The sequence below is a fragment of the Empidonax traillii genome, unplaced genomic scaffold (genome assembly GCF_003031625.1).
Source record: "Empidonax traillii isolate 1590-97213 ecotype Southwest subspecies unplaced genomic scaffold, ASM303162v1 scaffold599:size391633, whole genome shotgun sequence".
Classification (NCBI taxonomy): Eukaryota; Metazoa; Chordata; class Aves; order Passeriformes; family Tyrannidae; genus Empidonax; species Empidonax traillii.
In genome coordinates, this window is record NW_020955792.1 from 63361 (window position 1) to 86228 (window position 22868).

The 22868-nt window shown below is 38.8% G+C and overlaps 1 protein-coding gene across 3 annotated transcripts in view; it reads right to left on the bottom strand.

The window, feature by feature from the left end:
- Positions 1-6: 6 nt before the first annotated feature.
- The window catches only part of RFTN2 (raftlin family member 2), a 32869-nt gene continuing 10007 nt past the window's right edge, over positions 7-22868 (bottom strand). For 2 of the 3 annotated variants that reach the window (XM_027898486.1, XM_027898484.1), the window contains 5 exons: positions 19916-20116; positions 16869-16990; positions 15727-15830; positions 9141-9219; positions 4547-4873 (listed from right to left, as the gene is read on the bottom strand). In XM_027898486.1, the coding sequence (XP_027754287.1) occupies positions 4604-4873; positions 9141-9219; positions 15727-15830; positions 16869-16990; positions 19916-20116 (776 nt within the window). In that variant the 3' untranslated portion in view covers positions 4547-4603. Of the gene's footprint in view, positions 119-4546; positions 4874-9140; positions 9220-15726; positions 15831-16868; positions 16991-19915; positions 20117-22868 lie in introns of those variants that run through there. The other variant, XM_027898487.1, reaches the window with a different exon arrangement.

Genomic DNA, 22868 nt, shown 5'->3' on the forward strand with positions numbered 1-22868 from the left:
TTTCGCAAGTTATTCTCACTTTTCACGTCGTCCAGGAATGCAGCAGCTTCGTGTTTCCAAGAGACCCTTCAGTGCTCCCCTCTGCTACAAGGTGTGCTGAAGTCAAGTTGTACATCTTCTTTCCAAAGTAGAGAAATGCAATACTCATTAGCAACTTGGAAGTCAGACCTCAGATTTATACACCACTCAAATCAGCAAACGGTGGTTGTACAGGAAAAGTGTCAGAGAGATCTAGAAGAGGGGCTTCCAGATACAAAGTAAGCACATTATGACAGCAACTCACAAATGCAAAAGCAAGTGTAAGCAAAAACTAACTTCCAAGTTAATTTTTCCTTCATCACTGAGATTTTTCCTGACTTTTGGCTTAGCAGATCTTGCAACACATCAGCCATGGTGGTGTTGCTACTTTCCTTTTAAGATTTTAATTCTCTTACATGTTGTCAAAGTTCATCTGCTTAAACAGAACAGATCATCAGATCAGAGCAGGTCATCAGACCAGTTCCTCTAAACCACTTTGTCTCTTCATTTCAAGTTGTGCTTACCTCAAGCCAGGGATGTTCACTTCTTTAATTCATAACACTTGTCCAAATTCTGATACAGGAATCTGGCTTCGAAAAGTGAAAATCTTAACTTATATGATCCTCTAAGTTAATCCATTGGGAATTGTCAAGACAGCAGCCTGCATTTTTTTTCCTTCAGATGCATAATAGACTAATAACAAGGAAAGCCTAATCAGCTTGTAATAGATGGCTCCAAGTCTCTCAGGCTTTGCCTTGTGAGCTGTCTGGATGTACAGATAAGACTGCAAGAAAGTAATTCTGAGCTTGAGGCAAGGCCTACATTGATCTAACCCATTTAATATCAGTAGTGTGAGACAAACATCATAAACCAACTGATTTGGTAAGTGCTTTTAATGGTGAGAACCTTCCTCTCTGAACTATAGAAAAGATCTTACACTTTACAAAAATAGTACTTTACAGATCAGAAACACAGAAGTTAAGCAACAGTTTATTGCAGTTGACCAGGTATGTAAATAAACTGTTCTGACAATTATGAGCAGGGTACAAAATATTTAACATTGGACAGTTTCTTCCTGTTTGTAAACACTAGAGAACTATTTCCTCTCCAAACAATTTAAGCATCAGAAAGTATAAACATTCCTTTGCAGAAGTTCACGAGCAGTATTGGCTGCCTTCTGTCTCTGTTCCGATAGTTGCAGAGCATTTCTCTTGTCATATACACATAAAGAACCTTCTTACTACAGCTCAGACACACAGGCTGCTCCTGACTGAAGCCTTGTTATTGAGTAAAAATGTACTTACTTTTTCTGTCGGAGAATGTATCTATGCTTGAATTTGCAATTCTCACAATAAAAATTAGGTTTAGTGCACTCTGAGCAGTGTGTGTGCATACAGACACACAACAGCATACAGAAAGTTTTGTCACACTCAGATACATGCCACCAGTGGTGAAAGCCCCGATGCTCACAATAATCTAAAGAATAGGAGAGCTGTGAACTCAGACCAGTTTTCACAGTCTGCAACAAAGTCTGGTTCAGTGACTTTCAGAGGGAATAATGCTTTTCCTTTCAGGAGTTTTTTTGGTCACATTTAAATCCAGGTAGCTTCACACACAACATCCTGGAGCAGGGAATTCTACACTCAGCTGAACAGATCCCACCGTTTGTTTCAAACTGTCTACTTACCACTGCCATGGTTGCCCTGAGTTCTTGCACCAAAAAAAGAATGCTAAGGAATTTGTTCCTTTGCTACCCTCTCCTTGCCACTCACTCTCCACATCTCTATCTTGGCTCCTGTCACGCTGGCTTTTTCCCTTCCCATATGAAGAAGTGTATTTTGTTTATTTTCTTCCATACAGAGCCTAAAGGTAGCCCTGTGAAGTGAAAGACAATAGAGAGCTGGGAAAACAAGATTAATGTTTCTACAGCAGGGGCAACTTTCATACTCTGAGAAAAATGACATTGAAAAACCCCAGCTGTTCCTTAACAGGAATTGCTGAGTGTGTTCAGAGGAAGCCATTTCACATATTTATTCTAAATTAGAAAGACAAGAAATTCAGAGGTTTGCAGCACTGTCAACACCTGTGAGATTCACAAGCAGGAACTAAAGCACAGTTAAAACTGGGGACCACTAGAAAGGCATATGATTTCATTTCATTTTAGGACAAGCCTTGCTAAAAGTAGCGATATTCTAGAGTGTACCTGTGGACATCCATGTGGTACCCTAGTACCAAAAGAGAATTTCCTTTGTGTACATCCCATTACTTGTAAAGGGAAAATCTCTTAAAGTGATGCTATTTTATTTGAATTTTCTGCACTCTGAACAGCTGATATCAATTAAAAGTTAAATGATTCTTTTTATCCAAGTAATGTATTCCAGAAAGAATAACTGCATTAAATTTACTACTTTGTAACTTAAATAGTTGTAGTTCAGTGTTGTTAAGGATTCACTACTGTTAAGCACCATAAGCAAGAATACTGCTTAATAAAGGGTAATTTCTTTATGTACTTTAAAAGTTCTAACTTGAAATATTCAGAACTGCTGAAGTCTTTGACCAATTCTTGCTCATTTTATAGGTTTCACTTGCATAGAGAATGACCAGTAGTTAAAGTTACAAGCGCACCAAAGTTCTGGATAACTTGTGAAAAATACTTTCACACGGAGAGCAACATATTCCAAGTTGCAAAAGCCCAGCTGTCACTCCATTTCTAAAATGCTAGAGTTACCTGGCTGGCTGCCAGAGACAGAAGTAACATTTATGGCTGTAATTTGTCCCCCCTGTGTCCCACGGAGGAGATCCCTGCTCACTGTGACACGACTGCTGTTCCCAGAGCAGAGCAAGAGAGAGCAGCGTTTGGGTCAGGCTCTGCAGGGAACACCCAGCCTAAAGGGAAGCAGCTCCAAAGCAATAATATTTCAAGCTCCTGCTATGCTAGTTATGCATGGGTTTCCCCTCCTGCCCACCCCACAAAAATAAATTGAAATAGCAGCAAGTGTAACCTTTTTCTTTCACAAGTTAATTTTTGCTTATCAAAATAAGCAGCTTCTGCCCATGTTATTTGTGCACAGCTCCAGGATTCCAGCTACACTTCTACTATCCTGGTCATCTCCTGGGGTACTCATTTGGAGTTAATTGTTGGTGTTCCTGTCACTGCATTGATCTGCCCACTGTGTGTAGTGCCAGCACCTACCACTGTGGCCAGGCAGACTCGCACAGCAGCTGGGGGGATGCCTCCCCAGGGGAACAGAGGGGTGCAGGGAAACCTGTTCATGACATTTCTCTCCACATTTGCAGCACAACACACAGACAGGTATCAGAACCCCTGGGTGCTGTGTGTGCTGTACTGCAAACACTGAGAGCACGGCTGTGAATACCATTGCTCAGTTCTGTTCTGACTTCTCATTCTGACCAAATCATTTTGTATTTACCTTAAATATGAAGAGCATTTATAACTTTTGGCTTCTAAAACTAAATGAAAAGTGCATTTTTTTCCTGGAGACATTTTTATTCAGCTTCTCCTCTGTAAAGTGTAGTTTCCAGACAGCAGCATAAAAGTAATTCCTGTTTGTGTCCCTCCCCACACAGCCCTGCCAGCATTACCCTCACTTAACACAAGCAGCTCCTCTCCATGGTGAGGATGTCTGGTATTTGATGCAGTTGAATTCACTTTATCCAGTGTGAGATACATTCAGCTGGGACATGTTTATATACACATCAGCATGTTTGTATATGCTGCAAGATCTAATATTGCCCATTAAGTTTAGCCCGTGTCCTCCTCCTTTGTCAGCAGCTCCACCGGGCACACTGATGTCAGTGCTGCTTCTGAGCTTCTCAAACTACTTGCTCACAGACTGCAAGTTATCTTCCAGGGGATGAGTGGTTCTTAATTTCCACTCATGACTAAGTTACAAATATATCATTGCTCAAGTTATAAGCTCCCACAGCGCCTGGCTTACACCTACAAGGAACTCTGTTACAATCTGCAGAGGTGAAGCTATCATAGGAGGAAGTGTCTGCCTACAGCACCCCGAGTTTTTCTGTCCACATCAAGTCTGAATGTAGCTTAAATTACTAACACTCTAGGCTAAGACTTGACATTTCTCTAAGCTTTAGAATTTATGCAAGGCAAATAAAGTGAAAATTACATTAAAACTTAACAGTCAGTTCATCTTTCCCCACCAATATTTACAACACCCTTAAAAAACAAACAACAAAACAACCAATCAAACCCAAAACCGTTCCTCCAGTTTGTGGAAAATACTAAACATCCTCATTCCTTTCTCCTTACACAATCCAAACTGTCACTCTTTTGCAGCTTTTGCTTCCTTGCTTGTCAAAAGCATTAACAAGTTAAGAGAACACCCAGTCATGTAGTTATACTATTAAAGAGAGTCAGAAAAGCAAATGCTTTTGTAGTAGTATTACTACAGTAGGATTAACAACAAAACCTGACAAAAATACAAAATGAGTCTGGGCAAAGTCATAGGATTATACCAATGCATTTAAAGTAGTATAATTTTTTTAAAAAAAATCCATTTGTGTGATTTATGTACATGTCCATCTTATGCAGTTACTGACTTTATCACATACATGTGACCTGAGTGACTCCATCTTCCTGGTCATATTGTCCATCATCCAGTTCCCTTAATACTCCATCACTGCTACTGAATCCTGGAAAGCCTCCATACTGGGAGGATCCCTCCTTGATCCAACTCTGTTTGGAAGGAGATAGGTGAAACTCATCAGGTGGTTGGCCCATTTCTAGAGGGCAAGAAGTAGCTGTGTCTAATCCAACACTTCTGCTAGACACTTTGCCTTTGTCCTCCCCAGTAACTTGTCTTAAGAATTTCCTCTGGAATACAAGAGATGTTGAAATGTTAGCTTATTTAGGGAGAAAAAAAACAAAAAACAAAAAACCTAGCCAAATACTTTGCAATGAGTCATGCATGGATTGAATGGGAGCTGCATTTTAACACAAGGCAGCATTTAACACTTTCATTTAAACTAACTCCTTCAGAGAAAAAACCTCCAACAGATACATCCACTCTTCTCTCATTGACTCACAGATCCACAACCCACCACATACAGTCTCTGGCTACTGCCCCCCTCAGCAAGCCATTCTGGTGAGTCAGTGGATGTTGATCACATTGCTGAGCACAGCTCTCTCTGGGAGATTCAGCATCAGTGCACTGTTTCATAAAGGTGAGAATTAAACTCCATCAATACTGAACTCTATAAAAAGAGGGTGGCCTGACCACTTCTTAGGACTGAAGATTCCTCACTGATCCATCTCATGGTGCAACTGAGAAGATTTCTCATCCTCCCAGTTCTGCCCATCAACATCTTCAAAGGTCTCCTCAGATAACGGCACATTCCTTGAGAATTGCAGTCAATTCCCACGGTGGGTCTATGCAGACAGGAGTCAGTGGCTGTTCTGTACAGACATCTGAAATGGGATCTGCAGAGTCCTTGCACAGGAAGAACTTGGTATAAATACAGTCTGACATTAGTTCTGGGATTGTCTGATATCTTTCTCATAGAATGATGCACGTTGTTGAATGACAGTTGCCAGAGTCAAAAGAGAAAGTAAGCAGATTGTGATTTCTGCAAATAAGAGACTGACCAGACTATTCCAAGCGTCCTCTGAGGCATCACAAATAAAAGGTTTATTTCACTGCAGCATCAGGAGCTACCTGAGTTACCCAGATCTACGATGATGTAGCACCTCCAGGGACAGTGTCAGTGCCCTGAGCCACAGGAGAGGAACATGGTCAGGAAGGCAGCAGTGCTAAGATGAGCTCCCTGTTCGGAGCCCTGCTCTCAGCACAAGCACTGCTAACACTGGAGATGCTTGCCAGGGACACAGCCCTGCCCACAGAAGGAACACATCCAGCCACAAAGGAATCCTGCCTCAGCACAGAGCTGCACTTCAGTGCGTGAAGGACACAAGCACTTTAAAAACAAAACCAGGCCACAAATGCTTTTACCACGCTTTGGTAAGTTTGTGCCTCTCTTCTACACGTTTCTGAGTTTTTTTCTCAAACCCTTTTGAAACAGCAAAAACAATGGACCATGTGGCTAAAGGAAATGTATGTAGGGAAGCTGTTACAGGAGACATTGGGAAATCAGGCTAAGGGGAAACAGTGTTGCCTCAGGAGAAACAAAAGGAAATAAGTTTTGCCTGGATGGCACAGCAAGAGGATGGAAAAGTCTAAGGGAAATAAATGAAGAAATAAGAAAAGACAAACAAGCAGAAACCCCTCAAGCACTGTATGGCTCCATCTTGCATCTCCTCTTCTGAACTCCCTCTGAAAAGCAAGTGATATGTGATGAACAGAGTTTACTGAGACAGTACAGCCCTTGTGACCCAAGAGGCTTTTGAACCATTATGGAAATCATAAACCAGGTCATAATGCCCTACCCCAGAAATATACAAGAAGGCAGAGATGAGCTGCAAGGACACAAAACAAACTCTCTCAGAAAAGAGACCCTGTCAGGTGAAGAAACCACATAATGTCAGGGTTCCCCTCAATTTGTACTGAAGCAAAACCTCCTTTAGAAATAACAATGCTAATTACAACCCAACTATCAACAAATATAACCCTGAACACACAAAGCACTCTGTGCCCTGTGTTGCCCCTCTCCAGAATGCAAGTCCAACAGCTGTACCTGCCTGTGCGGCAAAGCTGCTGCCACGGCCAGACCCTGGGGAGAACTGCAAAGTCGTGATGCAATTTTTTTAATTTAAAAATCGTAGGTATCTGAAGTATTTCTCTGTTTCAAAAACATCTTAAGTTGTGAACACCAAAATTTTTTTAGTAACAGCTTCAAGGTAACATGAACATCACTGAAAAGATACGCACTACAAATAAAAAGGAAAGTGTCATGCCAAACAATATACAATCACAGGAATTATATGTTTTTACAAAAATGTTTGTAAGGGTTCAATAAAATAGTACAGCTGTGTCGTCCATGTCCAGGAGACTTTTCAGTAAAAGTTATTTAAACAACAACAACAAAAATGTCTCTAGAGCAGAAAGGAATGCTTTCAACTTTCAGTAGTTTATTTTACATCTGAAATTTAGGTACTTAATGCAAAGCCATCGTGACATTCTATATCAGTTTGGTATTACTAACAAATCCATCAATTTAGATTGAAATTAAAGTAATATGCTGTTTGCCAATTCAAAGATTTCATTAAAAAAATCAATGAAGTAAAGAGATGAAAATTTAGGGGAAAACCAACATAACTGGCAAAACAGAAGGAAAAATGTTACTCTGCTAAACGTTTCAGCTTCAGCCCCAGTTACCTATTTATCCCATGCTAAAATGACCTCATCCTATTGAAATTTCCTGGTGGAGAAGTAAAACATTCACTGTTACTTAAAGAGCACACTTAGATACTAAGTTTATTCAGATTTTAAACACAGAAATCCTGATATAAATGGCTACACATCAGCTACTTTTTGTTTACTTCCAGTACATTTAATGCTTAATCAAAGGTTTCCTATTACAACAAATAAAAGAGGAACTACAAAACACACCATTTTATTTGTATAAACCAAAGCTGCTCATCACCTCATAACTGGGTGACAGAATTTTAAACTGTGAGCATAATGCTTTCTACTTTTAATTGAAACCACCTCTCAAAGATTCATCAGTTCCTCAATGAGGTTTTACAGAACTGGTTTGTAGTATGCCTCCTGACAGAATCCAGTGTGTTCCAAAACATTCTTTCAGAAACACATTAGGAAGGAAAGTGAAGACTACAAAGTCAGGCATGAGAGCAGAAGGTCTGAAAGCTAAAAGCTGAAGATGCTTTTGACACAGAAGGTGGTTAAAGGACAAAAAATTTCACTGGCAGATTTAGAAGAGGGTATGAATGGAAAAGATTAAGACACCAGCAAGGGAGACTACACAGAACACAGAAGAGAAAAAGCAGAAGCTCCATTTAAGTAAATGAGAAAATAAATTACAGTGTTCAAGAACTACATGGGAATTAAGACAAAAAAATAAAACAGGACTTGAATTGTGCATGTTGAAAGCAGTTCTTTCAGGCATGGAAGCACTAATTATCAGGGGACACAGTGAGAAGGAAGTTAGGCTGGAGATAAGCAAAAGCTTGGAGAAGAACAAAAAAAGGAAGAGCATATTTTAGAAACACTAAACAGAGGAAAACACAGATGATGGTTACAAACTAACAAGAAAGTAAAAGAGACAGAAAGATCAAATATGAATGAAGTTAGAGACTCATACGAGTGTTTATTTAGGATAAAGAAGCAGCTAGGTATCACTGCCTTACAACAATATATCAAGTTTGTAAAGTTTGGTGCTGGACATGAGCGAAAATAATCATAGCTTAAGACTGCTTAAAACTATCACAGGAAAACCACGCTGAATAGAGAAAGGTGGAACAGCTACTGAAGTCCAAAAATAACCACCATGGGATGTCAAAAGATGCAGCAAAGAAGAGCCCATCAGCAATTGACACTTTGCTGGCACAGCAGGATTTACTGCAACACTGACCAAGCAGAGTGTGGTGATGGAGTTACTGAACCCTCAGAAAGCACTTGATACAACCTCTGTTATGGGAGCTTCCCTCAGAAGGGACAAGGAGCTGAGGAGGTTCAGCTGCAGAGTTTTAAATCCAGTCCCACATTTTCATGCAACAGCAGCCTTCACCCCTTTAACCTGCAAATCACAGTATCCCTCGTACAGCTTGACACTTGTTTCTTTTCCAAGTGTGAAGGTTGACATTTTGGAGATCAAAACACTTTTCTTGTGTGCAACAGATACAGGAGTTCCATCAGAACATTTAAGACTTCCTAAAGACTCCAAAGAAAATACTTCCAACATAGCAACTTCATCCACCTGAGACTCTTAGCACAAAATAAGTCTTTAGCGTGCTTATGCTTTTCTCCATGGTTTAACTCAAGAGATAATCGTTGAGAAAAATAACTTGAGTTCTGCAAAAGCCCTCCACGAACCTGAACCAGTAATGAGTGAAATCCTGTTCTGCCACTTTTTTTCCCCTATTGAGAAGTCCAGTTTGTTTCTGTATCTTACCATTATGTGAAGTGCTAATTTTTTTATATTAATATCATAAATGTGTTACTCACCTCTGGTGTCTGCACAGCAGAACTCCACATAACAGGTCTCTGAAGAAAAATTACTTGCTTTGTAGCGAGATTTCCTTCACTAAAATTTAGAGAAAATAGTTTCAATGTTTTATTTGCAACAGTTGCCCCTAACAAATTCATACCTTTTAAGTCAACTTTAAGTTGTGTGTACGTAAGCCCATGAGTAAGAAGAGGACAGACTATGAAGCATTAACCAGTTTATGATTTCCTGAACAGTTCTGTAAACATATTTAAAAAAAAAAAAAAGAAGCACAGAGCTGGGTCAAGGTGATGCACTTAAAAATGTGCATAAATGTGCACTTAAAAATGTCCATAAAAATATGGACACACCAATAGCTTGTATTACTATGACTGCAGTTATTTAACATGTACACTCTTGAAAGTTTAAGTTCCAGAGTTTCTACTTTTAATCCAAGTCTGCATCTTTATGTCTGAAGCAAACATCCACTAGTCTTTCTTTAGCCTGATCTTCACTGTCAAATACAGCAAGATATTACTACCACAGTAATGCCACAACAACCAGGCCCAATCTCAGTAGATCCACAGCTTCAACGAATACAGCAATACTTTGTGGCATGAAACTTGGAAATTACCATTCTTTACTGCTAAATAAAAGTTGTTTTCTGGTTGTAACACGACACCTAACTGGCACTGAGGGTTAAGCTTGCTGCCTCCCCACCTATGGATGAAAGGACCTGGCTCAGTTTAAAGAAGCTCTACATCAACAATGAGATAAATGACTAGAGAATACTTTATTAAGATAAATAATGGAAAAAGAAAAGAGCAGCTTCAGTCCTAGAACTTTTACAGATTTTAATCCTGGTATGGTACACATGTAAAAGCAGCACAGGTGCTTTTTTTTTTTTTTTCCCAAAAAAGGAAATACTTGTAGAGCAATAAACATGACGAGGTGAAGTTTTTCCTCAAGACCTAATCAGATATTGCTGATATGATGTTTCAGAAGTATTACACTCTGAGTAGTTATAAATACATTAAACCTTGCAGAAGAGGTATTTTCATAACCTTTCCACCAGAAATACAAGTCACCACATTGATAGCATAGGTACTACAAAGCCCAACTCTGTCAATGAAAAACTGCAAGAATTTCAAGACCAGGATTCCAGAATAAGAGTTTAAAAAATTCCAGTGCTCTTCTAAATATCAGATACTACATTTTTATAAGCTATTCTCTCCCCAACTCCTGCTTCTGGGCAGTATTCAGCAAGAATTTTAGGCACATAAAGGAAAACCACTGTAATACTTGAGTAAAAGGGTGACTTCAGATTTAAGAGTGCACTAAAAACAAGTAGCAAAATAGAAACACCAAAGAAATGTAGTGAGTTCATCTGAAATATTTATGATTCTACCTATTCTATCAATCATAAATCAGTATTATGTATAACATTACAGAAAGAACTACTAAAACAATGCAAGGTTTTTACTTCAGTATGAGTATGTGACAAGGTTAACAATCATATACCCATTTGAGGTAGCTGATGCATGTTTCATGACAGGGCTAGGACTGAGAATTTATTTAACATTAGAGAGCTGCTCCAAGAAAAATCAGGGACTAAAACTGTTCCTGTGAGCTCAGGAAGAGTTCCCAGCATAGATTGCTACTCAGTACACAGATACTCAGATCAATAGGTGGTGATGATGGGTTTGTGACTGTGTTTGGCCCCTCCCAATCTTCCTTTCAGTCCAGCTGAACTCAGGTCATGGTATATCTTTGCATGTCTTCCTTGGATGAGAATAGAGAACTACCTTAAACTCCAGCTAGTGGGGAAAACAAGAATCCAGGAGAACAAATTCATTCATTTCCTTTAACTACCAAGGTTTCCTGCTCCAAGAGTCTCTACCTCACTATTCGCACTCATTAGAAGAAAATGTGTTAAGATATTTATGTCATTACAAGTAAATCCACAATCCTGTAACCTTATTCCACTTGGCTAGGTATTCCTCCCTGCCTCAGTTATGTCTGTTTTGATAATATCAACTGGGAAATCTCTCTTCTAAGCAAGAAGGCTGAGCACAGTCCCTGGCATGGGGAAGAGCCTACGGCTTATTTTGTAACAGTGTCTGCATTCCTTCAGAGACAAGGAGAAAAAAACCCAAACATTAAGCTACAGCTTGTACAAATTCTCCTGGAACAGAAAAGGGACATGATGGTGAATAGACAATAAGTAAATTAACAATTTTCTAAGTCTGCCCTTATTAAGATGCTGCACACGACAAAGCTGCTATGAGCTCAGTTCACAAAGAACTCAATGACAGCGGGATTTCCGCAGAATTTCAATGAGAAAAAGCACTTACAGCAAGGGAAGCTCCGTGGCTTCCCTCTCATTTCCACAGTCCCTCTTTGCCTCCTAAGTCAGGGCATTTTGAAAACACTGATTAAGTAGTGAGCCACGATAAATTAATAACCCAAGTCAGTGTTTTTGCACTGCACTGCTCATAGTCTGCCGTGCCCGTTTTCAGGGACTGCAGTAATCAGTGGAGGGAAAGAAAGGTCACTGCAGAGTCAGGCTGCTGGAGCTTTTGCCTCTCTCAAGAGTGGCGAAGACCAACAGAGACTCTTTTGTTGAGACTTCAGCAATTTGCTTGTCTGCTCATGCTGGATGGGCAAAGAAATCTGTCCTCTTACATGTCTGTAATTCAGTCCCCGAAAGCAAACATCAAGCTAGAAGCTCAGTAGTGCTCCAATGGCTCCAATTTTTACAGATCAATTTTTTTTTTTATGAACATGTTATTTACAAAGCAGTTCAAAGAGAGGTTAAAGTTTTCTAAAAATGAACAGAAGGAATAAGATAATAAATTTGTTTCATCTATTCAGTTTTTAGGGTTTTTTGCATTTCTCAAAATAAAGCTTTGCAATCCTCTGGAGCCACATACCACCTAGACTTTCAGTCATGAGACTAAGTTTAAAGGATCCATTTAATGGAACATTTGAAAAACCTTAGAAATAACTCAAATTTTCAACCCTAACATGTATGAAATTTTACAAACTCCTAAAATATCATAAGAACTGCAGGAGCACTACATTTACCTGCAAAGTATCCCCTAGATACTCGCTAATTTAACTCCTAAAGGGCTATTCATTTTATTCTTGCTATTTATCAGAACTTGGTATAATTACTGTCAAATTCTTGTCTTGGAGACATTTACCAATGAAGTAAGACCTGCATACAGTACAGGGGGCTCTTTACATCACTAATATTACTGTGGATCTATCTGCTATTCTTTCATGTTCTGCTTTTTTTGGTCTAAAAGTTTCTTTATTGACTGCTGGCACAGTTTAAATACCCCAGACATGGATGGATACAACTAATGGTGAGTGCATCATACGCATTTTTTTATGCTCTGCTTTCTTATATTCCCAGAGTAAAAAAAGAAGAATCACTATCAGGAGAGGGCAACTTCCATGCCATGTCTAGTGTGCCGACCAAAAAACAAACGCCAGACCCACAGTGCTTATTTTTCACACAACACTGCACAAAATGGCCACTGTGCACATTTCAAGAATAACATTTACACTCTTTGTAACAGCAAAAAGAGCTTTTCAAGGCAATGTTTCCTGCATCCAACATGATTTAGCCATTGACGTAGGAGTTGAAAGACTAAAACAGGTGTACAGAGTGTTGCCCCCACCTGAGACAGGACAGTGATCTGTGACATTCAGCTATCACAGCTTAATGCTTTGGGCATTTTATTTTATATTTTATTTATTTATTTACTTTATATGTCTGGAAAAAATTAAAAACTTGAAACAACAACAAAACCACACAAGAGCAGACATAACAGCCTCGTGTGTTTTTTTTGAACTGTTTGAAATCCTAACCCTGCAAAAGCGTGGAAAGGAACACATCAGCGCATGGCAATCCTGTCACAGCCCAGCTGGTCACACTCTTGGTCTGCAGACAAGCAGTGGGCACAAAGTCTAGGAAGAGATCATGGAAGATCTGAAGTGATGGAAAGTTTTGCAATAAATAAGGGGAAAGCAGAACAGAGCAAAGTACTGCAGTGAGCAAAAACGAGTATAATGAAGATTTTATCAAAATATTGTGCATAAATTCTTTTGTAAATAAATATGATAACATCAATTTGTCAGATGATCCCACAATGTTGCTTATTTTATTTTTTCAGTGTTTCTGAAGCCTGTTAATATTCAGGCTGAGTTTTGAGGACAGAGTTCCAAGTCTGGTAAAAAAACCCAGCTGTTGAGCAGCATAAAGCATCCTTCTTTATTGAGCCATTTAACTCGCATTCCTAGGATAACCCACCACCACCACTGTAATGGCATCTTTCACATCAGACACGCAGTAGCCATCCAGGAATCTCTTCCCCTCTTTAAATGCCAACGTCAATGCCTAAAAATAGTAGTTATCCATTGCTACTTAGCCCATGAGGACAGGAAGAGGTTAATTTTCTGACTCACAAATTCTCAATTCCTAATTAGGAATTCTTCATGGGTCTTGTCACTTTTTTTTTTTAAGAAAATTGAATAGCTGTATATGAGATATACTACAGGCACATAAAACATGATTCATCCTATTTCTTCCAAGATGAACTCACAAGCCACAGTGGGATAACAAGTATCAGACACTTCATGCAGACTCCTACCCAACCATTTAGGCCAGAAAACAAGTGCTTTTTATTAGTCTGAATTATTCTAGTGTGGATACGAAACGAATCCAGCTTCAGATTTGGCCAGGATGTAACCCCCTTTAGCATGAACACTGCTATGAACGGGCTGGTTGTTTCACCTCTAGGATGTAACACTACTTGAGAAATTTATCTTGCTGGCTGGTACATTTTCTTACTAGTTCAAATACTAACAACTCCAACCTAATCAGTTAGTCCTTTTTCCTATTGTTTTTTCTTCTAGCACTTGGCTTTTTTGCATGGGCCCTGCCTTTGCTCTGCAATCTGTGAGGTACAAAGCAGCACCATTTGTCCTGCTGCAGGCACAGACTGACATTCCCAGTGGCTGAGCAGCAGCTGCTCGGGACATTCCTGACCCTGTTCATCCAAACCCTGCAGGAATGGGCTCAGTTACACTGCTGGTGGGACACAAAAGTTGGTAGGTTAAAAAGTCCCTCATTCTATCACTCACAGCACACCACGACTACTAAAATCTCTCTCCCATTCTCCACTGACATCCTTCAATGATTAGATCCAGATTGTGAAGACTTACTCTCAAGCTCTAAGATTTAGCCAAAAATTGCAGCTGATTACAAAAGCCAGGCTCAGTAGTTCACATACTCTTACAAGTTGCCATGTTCAAAGCTAATACACTTAGACTGCAAAATTATTGAACAAATTACAGGAGAACCATTTTGCTTTGTATTCTGGAAACTGCATCTTCCAGAAGAAAACAAAACAGAGATCCTTATTAAAAAAACAAACAAACAAACAAAAAAAATTACCACAGAACATGCCATATTGTTTTACCACTACTTCTGTCTTTGCATTTAACCAGTTGATTAAAGTCAACTATTAAAAAAAAAAAAAAACCACAGGCAAAAACCCCCAATACATATTTCCTGACCAGAAAAGCCACCTCCTCCATGCACAAGTTGATTTAATTCCGTGAAATCACTTGAACAAAACTCCCACTTTACTGCAGGAGTTTTCTTAGAACTTTTCATTCACATCTTTTTCATGCTCTCTTGATTTAACACAGTGAGGTCTGGGATTCAAAGACTACTCAAGTCATCCACTCTTGTCGCAGTTGCTAGTGACCCCTAAGCTGTGCCTCAGCACATTTGTTTCTTTTCAAATCTTGGCAATCTTAATCTAACTTAAAAAAAAAAAAGATGAGAGACAAAAGAAGCATTAAGAACCCTTAATCCACTGCTTCATTTGCCATTTTTTTTAACTTGATACTGTGCTGAAAAGCACATTACTTTGGGGGGGTGTGTGTGTGTGTGTGTAAAAAAAGTCTAGAACGTTATGGGGGATCCAGGTGGGCTATTTAGCTCTTCTTAAAGAGTAGGCAGAGTCACCTCAATCATCTCAATAAGTACAACAACCAGAAAACTGAAATCCAGTAGTCTGGTACAATATTTGAAGTGAACCATAATGTCTATATTAAAAGAAGAGAAACAACCCAATAACTTGCTGAATTACCACATTACCCCCTCTAATGTGCAATAACTACTGCATGACTGTCTTGTGACATGACTTCTTCCATCACCTCAACTAGTCATTCACCAAGGTCCTAAAATTAGTGAAACATTTCAACACTTGTTTAAACTTGAAGCACTTGAGTTACCCCATTGCTGGGGACCGGGTATGTAGGAAAAAGTCTTGTAAATAAAATCTTTTAATTTTTAGATTTACACAACATATTTTAAGTTTAGAATTAGACTCACTGGAACCAGTAGACCTAGAACATCATACTAAAAGATACATACAAAAGATAGTCATAATGCTACTTACATCTTAAGTTTTATATACATTTAACATTAGCATTTCCCTTCCTTTTACATTTAAGGACATGAATAATTACTCAATAATTCTGAGACATGTACACCAAAAATGCTGCAGACTACAGTGCGGGTACCTGTCATGTCGTACGATGGGTGTGGGCAGGACACAGGTCAGGAGCCATCCAAACTCAGCCAGCGTGTGCAATAAAGGTCCATAATCTGTTTTAATTTCACACCCCTACATTAATAATTATAAAAAGTAGTAAAGAGACTCTGTACAGATTTTATTTGCATTTCTACACAACTACAACTCCTCTCTCACTTTTAGTGGGACAATCCTGTGAGATGATAAACCATCGTTTGGTGGAGACTCACTATTTCAAACTGAAAACAATCTGAAAGGTCACAACTACAAAAACTGAGGAGAACCATTTTTTAACATTAGGTATGAGCCCTGATTCAGCAAGACATGCAGTTCAAAGCACATCTCATTTGTCCAGCTTGTCACCATACTAGGTGTCCATTATGTATTTGTTTTTACTTTAGATATCAAGAACAAGCATCTCACCTAGCACTAAAATTAAGATTTTGGTGAGGTTTTTTTGTTTGACTTTTTTTAACATACAAGCTTTATATTGATTCTTTTCACATTGGTAAACATATTTATCATTAGATATTTCAACATAAGCCCTTAATATGCTCCAACAATGCCTAATTTCAGATGTCATTGATACAACAATCCTATAACTAACATATTTTTAAAAGTTATTTTACTGCTGTAGCCTACTACAGTTATCAGGGAAACCCAAGCCTTTCATATTTAGCAGTAACATTTTAATAAAAATATATATCTGAAAACCATACTCAATTCATTATAATTTTTCTCCTGTTTCTAGTTCTAGCTATCTTCTTCCTATTCTTATTTAAAAATGCTTCAGACTACCAGTGTGACCTGCACTTGCTGGAATTCTATCTAACATTGGTCTGAAGCACACACAAAAAAACCCAAAACGTTTTCTCTGGTGGCTGTATTTGTTGGTGTGATCATTTGTAAATGGCAGGCCAGAACCCCTCCAGCATATTTCTTTTCCGTACATTTACCAGTGGCCACAGACCTGACTTTATTTTTATGATTCAAGGCTTGAGTTTAGCCCATGCAGGTGGCCTCAGGAAACCATCCTGAACGTTTATCTAATATTGGTACAAGCACCCTAAGGAAAAAAAACAAGAAAAAAAAGAAGTAGGAAACAGCATTGCTAAATAATCACCAATTTACCTCAATGACTGTCCATTGTTCAACAACTATTGCATCATTTCCTTTCCTGCTGGAACCTGGAACCCCAGCACCTTCTTCTTCATAGATAAATAATCCTTCTAAAGATTTGGGCAAATAGTCCCCTGTGAACATAAACAAAGTTTTAGGTTGATATACTACCAAGAAGTATATTAGGGATGTCCCCCCCCCACCACTGAACTCTGAAGTAAAATTACAGGAGTTAGCAAACTCAAATTTGTGGTTATTTCTGCATCTCATTATAACTTTGAGTATGCAAATCAACTTAATATTCAAATGCCTTTTTTTCTATACAAATTGCACTCTGAACAATTTAATTTTCTCAGAAGCATTAACCCCTTCCATGCTCCCATCAGAATTCCAGTTTCCTGTACTCAAACACATCTCCTGGAGAGGATGGGCACAAACCCTCTTTACTCAGCCTCAATATCATCTGCCTGACAACAACCGTGGCTTCTGCTGCAGTGGGAGGGAATGGAGATAATGAACCATAAAGGGCAAAGCCAAAGTACTGCTGCTTGAAAACATCAATGGCCACAGGAAGAGCCTGAAACACAAGTAATTGTAGGAAGATTCCTGATGGGAAGGAAGTTTCCGAGCCCAGCTCCCTGACTCACACGTCAAAGCCCCAGAGCATCCGGTTGGCCCAGCCTAAAGTTGTGCATCAAATACTGGTTCATTTTCTGGATTTGCTTCTCCCAAAAACCTTCAGGAAGCCTTTTGTGGAAAAACACCTTGACAGCTGACTAACTTAAATTTAAACTGAACTTATACATTAAAATGACGTAATCCTCAGAATACTGGATTTAAATCCCCTCCCATCCTGGATGAGAGATGTTATTGCCCCGCTATTAAAGATGTGGTAGTTCTTCATACAGAGAGGAGCAGACAGATCTTCTCTATGTGAGGAATGGGAAGACTGTAAAATTTGTTGGACAACAGCTGCAAAGATTAATTTCAACAGCTGCCAAAACCAGCCCTCAGTCAACTGTAACAGATCTCCAGAGGGTTCTTTTCCAGCTCTAAAAAAAAAACTGTATTGAAAACTAGGAGTCCAAATTCTCACCTCTCCTCCCCCCAAGGAAATTTTCTTCTTCCACTGACTTGAATAAATATAAGTAATAATTTCAGAGCAAAAAAGATGACTATTACAAACTGCATCATTAGACTGTTTATGTGCACAAAATATGCAGTTTGAGAGGGAGAAGCTGCCAAATTCCATCTGAGGTAAATCTATGTCAATGAGTTCATGTGCCTCTGACAGCCACTAAGTTTACTTTATTGCAGAGCTACAGAAATGCAGTGATTCACACTCAAAGTTACAGAGAGCATTGAAAATTGAAGAGTTGCCATTGTTGTCAGGGTTTTGTTTTTGAAGAACCCACATCATTTAGCTTTTAAAGATTATGTTTTACTTTTCTTCATTTAAGCTCTGCCTTGCAAAGGAGATGGTAAATACATATTTTAAATCAGTATTAACACAAAGAAGCGTAAGATGCAGTAAATATAACAACTACTCCAAGTCCTAGTTAATTCTGCCTTCCTGGTATAATTTATATAAGAGGCAGACAAAGTGACTTAAGAAAGTAATTTTAATAATTAATTATCTAATGCTCTAGATAATCAGCCTGAGCACTGCAAAAACTGTTTAAGGGCACTGAAACCTTTTTAACCAATGTTTTACAAGACTTTCCTCCACTGTAGCCCTTTATTTTGCCTGTTTACACTGAACTGACATAATTAATTACACAGGAACACTGACAACTTGCAACTTAGTACAAGCAAGACATGTACAAATTCAACCAAAGTATCACACTGGAGAAGTATAAGGTCTAGGTTTATTTTAATAAATGTTGTTTGACAGTAGTTAATAGTTTCAGAATTTATTAATCAGGTCAGTTGGCCTTGGTCTGTACCCCTAACACCAGGGTACTACTACTTTCTCCTGTTTTTTTTCCAAGCAATTGCACAATAGTGGCTTCCTACTATTTTTTGTCAACTGAATTTCTGGCTTTCAGACAAAAATCAGTTCAAATCAAAATGGAATCTCTTAATTATGTATTTTACCAGCAACAGTTTTACAGTTCTAGATACTCTGGCCAGCAAAGAGCTTCTGTTGTCACCAGTGCTACAGCACTGACCCACAGCTCTGCCCAAAGGCAGGATTTTGGGCTCAGCACGGTGTGCAGGGGCCTGGGCCAGCAGTGGCACTACTGACACCAGGCTTGTCTGTTAATCAGGAGAGTGAAGGCTTGGAGCTCTCAAAGAGCTGGTAGGATCTCTCCAGAATAAGAATGGGTATCCCACAGAAACTGGCAGAACGAAGTAACTTTGGAAATCCTGTGGCCCAGAGGTCTATCATTTTAATTGCTCTGTTATATCAGTATGATTGTCAACTGAGCTGGCAGATTGCTGCAGAAGAGCACAGGAAGCAGGAGGGACCAGGGCAGAGCTCTGCCCCAGCTGTGTGAACAAGTGCTGGAGGATCTGCCTACAGTTGAGTGCAAGGACAGAAACGGGTTTCTTTAAAGTCCAGCAGAGAGCTGAAGAAAGCCAAGAAAAATGGAAAGTCTGACTTGGGTTTAGTGGTACAATAAGGTTAATGAGAACTCAAGGTGCTCTTCTGTCTCATTAGAAATATTTGGAGTGCAGCACCGTATCCACAGAGCAGCACAACAGGAACATCACAAACATCCATCCAATGATCTCCCCCCTGTCTTACCCTTTCCTTCCAAAAAAGAAAACCAAACTATGGGTTATTTTGTTTTATCGCTGCACTGGTTTCCTGCTTTGGAAATTCTCAATTTGATAAAACAAATTTCAAATACCTAAATCTCTAATTGGCCAGAAAACAAATCATTTCCTTTTTAGGTATCAGACTCTACAAAGTTACAATATACTATCTGAACATGCTTACATATTGACCTCCAGACCAAGAAACAAAACATGAACTTATTTTTTTTTCTTCCAATATATGTAGTTCTACATAAACAAGTAAAAGCTTCACTATATCTTGGGACTGTACTCACCTTTAGAAGTTTCCCAGTGCACAAAAGAATCAACTAAGGACAATCCTTGTTTATAATAAAATGTAGTTAATTCTAGCCAGTCTGCTTCCAGAGTACTCACAACTGGCCCCTTCCTGGTTACTTTCATAGACAAAACACCTTCATGATAGGTCCAGCAGGTGGAATCCTCATCAAAAACATTGAAGACTGTATACAGCTTGTCTGACAAAAGACAAGGAAAAATTATTAAACTCTCCAAGACAATGCTCCAAAATTCACAATATTACTAATCTTATTCCAATGTCATTTTCTAATTCTAAGCAACAGCTTTAATAATTGCTTCCTGATGTGCCTGTACTCTGCTGAAGACCTGAACACATTCAGAACAAGGTGTGAGAGCAAGTATGCTTTGGGATACAAGGAAAATGTGAACTTCCTACACTTGGGGTGCCACTGGACCCTTCAGGTAGGCGGGTTTTGCATCAAGAAAATACCTAAGAGCTAAGAAGATCCCAGTGGAAACAGGCTTCCTTTCTGCCACTCATGAAACTTCTGGCTACAAGTATTTGAAATTACAATAACCAATGACAATTTTCTATGTTTGTAAACCTAAGGAATGTCTTCTACAGTATTGATTTTTACCCATTATTTTCTGAAAGTTATTCAAGTACTGGTGTTAGTTGCCTACTGCAGTTTCTCAGTAGTTCCTGGTGATCATGCAAGTTAAGCAAACAAAACCATCTCCTCAAATCATCTGCTGTGTAGGTATTAATACAAAGCATTCAAACCAGCATTCAAAGATGAAAATTTAGAGATCCACAGCACTTCAGGAAATCACTGGTACAAGTTATAAAGTCCTAGCTATATAAATGTGTTCCATAAATACACTTGTGTTTCACTGCTGTGGAGAAATAACACAAAGCAGTTGCCCAAAAATGTTCTGAGATGGTCTAATATCGCTGAGCAGCCTAAATCAATAAAAACCAACCTCTAAACACAGAAATATTCACACTGCCAAAACAAAGATGGCTTTGTAGTTCAAGTAATCTGAATCAATACATGGAAGAAACCCTGTGTTCTGAGAAGTGTTATCACACCCACTGCAAGTGACATCAGGTGCCTGGAATAAGGTGAATTCAGAACAAAATTCTGAACTTTCAGTAAGAATGACTCTCCTTTCTATACCATTTTATCCTCTCCACAGGTTGTTATATTAGTATAAAAGCATTTGTCCTGACAACCCTTAATTTCCTTTCCCAAATACTGAAGTGAGGTCACTTATTCTTCCAAAGAAAGATAATTTTTTTCCAATACAACTATTCAGTCTACCAGAAGTTTGCCTCTGCAAGCAATATATTAGTCAAAATTGGATGGAATAAATTAAAAAGTAATGCAATAGTAAAAATTCACATTATGACCCTGAAATCTTGGACACAGTTTGCCTCTTTTGAGCAGAGCTAACTGGAACTGGCATACTGACACAGCAGTACATACATACACACTTGTAAGACCTTCCTTTCAGAGAGAAGCCTGGCATGTCCCCTCTACAGCTTCTCAAAAAAGTTTCCTGAGAGCACTGCATGTAGGGGATGCACTGGTTGCTAATCCACCCACTCACACCCATCTGCACAAAAAATATTCTTGAACAGAACCAGTTTTCTGCTTTTTCCTTGTGGGATTTCTATTCCGCCACAGATACCAAACTCACTATTTCAAGCTGTAAGGAAAAAGTTAAGCTTTAAAAGATTATGCTATGAAGGCTCACTTGTAGAACTGCTTTTACTGAAGTGTTAAAAATAAGGACACTGATCATCTCTGTGCATGCAGTCATTATTCTGACAGACTACAAACTGGGGAGGCTGCTTTACTTTTAACAGGAAAGTGAAAAGGTTGCTTTTGAGAGCAATTAAAACATGTCTGGTCCATCAGGGAAGAACCTATTATGTCAAAATGCAGCCTGACATGAAAGTTTCATGCTGCCTGCTTTCCACACAATACTGTCTTGTGTTAGTTCTCATGCTTCAGATTACACTTCTTCCTGCCCACCTTCTCCTCTGAGCAGCCTGGAGGACTCTACCCTTGAGTACCACAAATTAATGTGTCAGGCAATCTCTCAGACCACACTAAGCATCTCAGACTCTTCTACAACTAAGTTGTCTACCTCTGCACGAACATTTTTCAATTCTGCTTTCTTTTCCTGTACTCCTAACGCTTACTTTTCTCTAGTAAATTCATTTTGTAGCAATTATCGTCTTTAATTTCATGGTCAATGCATTAATTTAGGTGATCCCTTTTCAGGGAGCTTCTTGAAGGCATGTTAACCAGAAAGAATCCATTATGAACGGATTTGCCTGCTGCACATGATGTGAGCTGGCTAAAAGCATGGAAAATCACAGCTCTGGTTGCAAGGGGCTCTCTCCATTGTCAGCTTTGAAACAGGCACAACTGGAGTCACAACATATTCTTGGAAATGTTTATGGTTTAGCATTAAGTAAAAAAATCATGTATTTAGGAAAACGTTTTATAACAATTAAATCCTTCTAAGAGAAAAAATTTTTACTGCCATATGCGTGTAACATATTTGTTACACACATGCCAAGCAAACAAGCTACCTGCTTGCACCACATTTCAAGTCAGAATTACCCTGCAGGTGATTTTGGGGGGCAGTTGATTGCAGGTTTGCCTTTTTCTTCAAATTACAAACTAGAATTTTGATAGTACATTTATAATATTCTACATGAAAACTGAAATATCATTTTAGTGTATTACCACAGATCACATGCGTAAAGCAGAAGGTAAATATTTCTTCTGCTTTTTTAACTGGCTGCTTTTTTGGAAATACACATGCATTTATATATGCATATATAGGGGCATCATCCAAAGCCAGTATTTGATAGAACAGCATGTTCTGTTTTTTTCCATCACCTTAACAGCTCAATAGAATACCTTATTTCTGCAATAAACATGCAACATG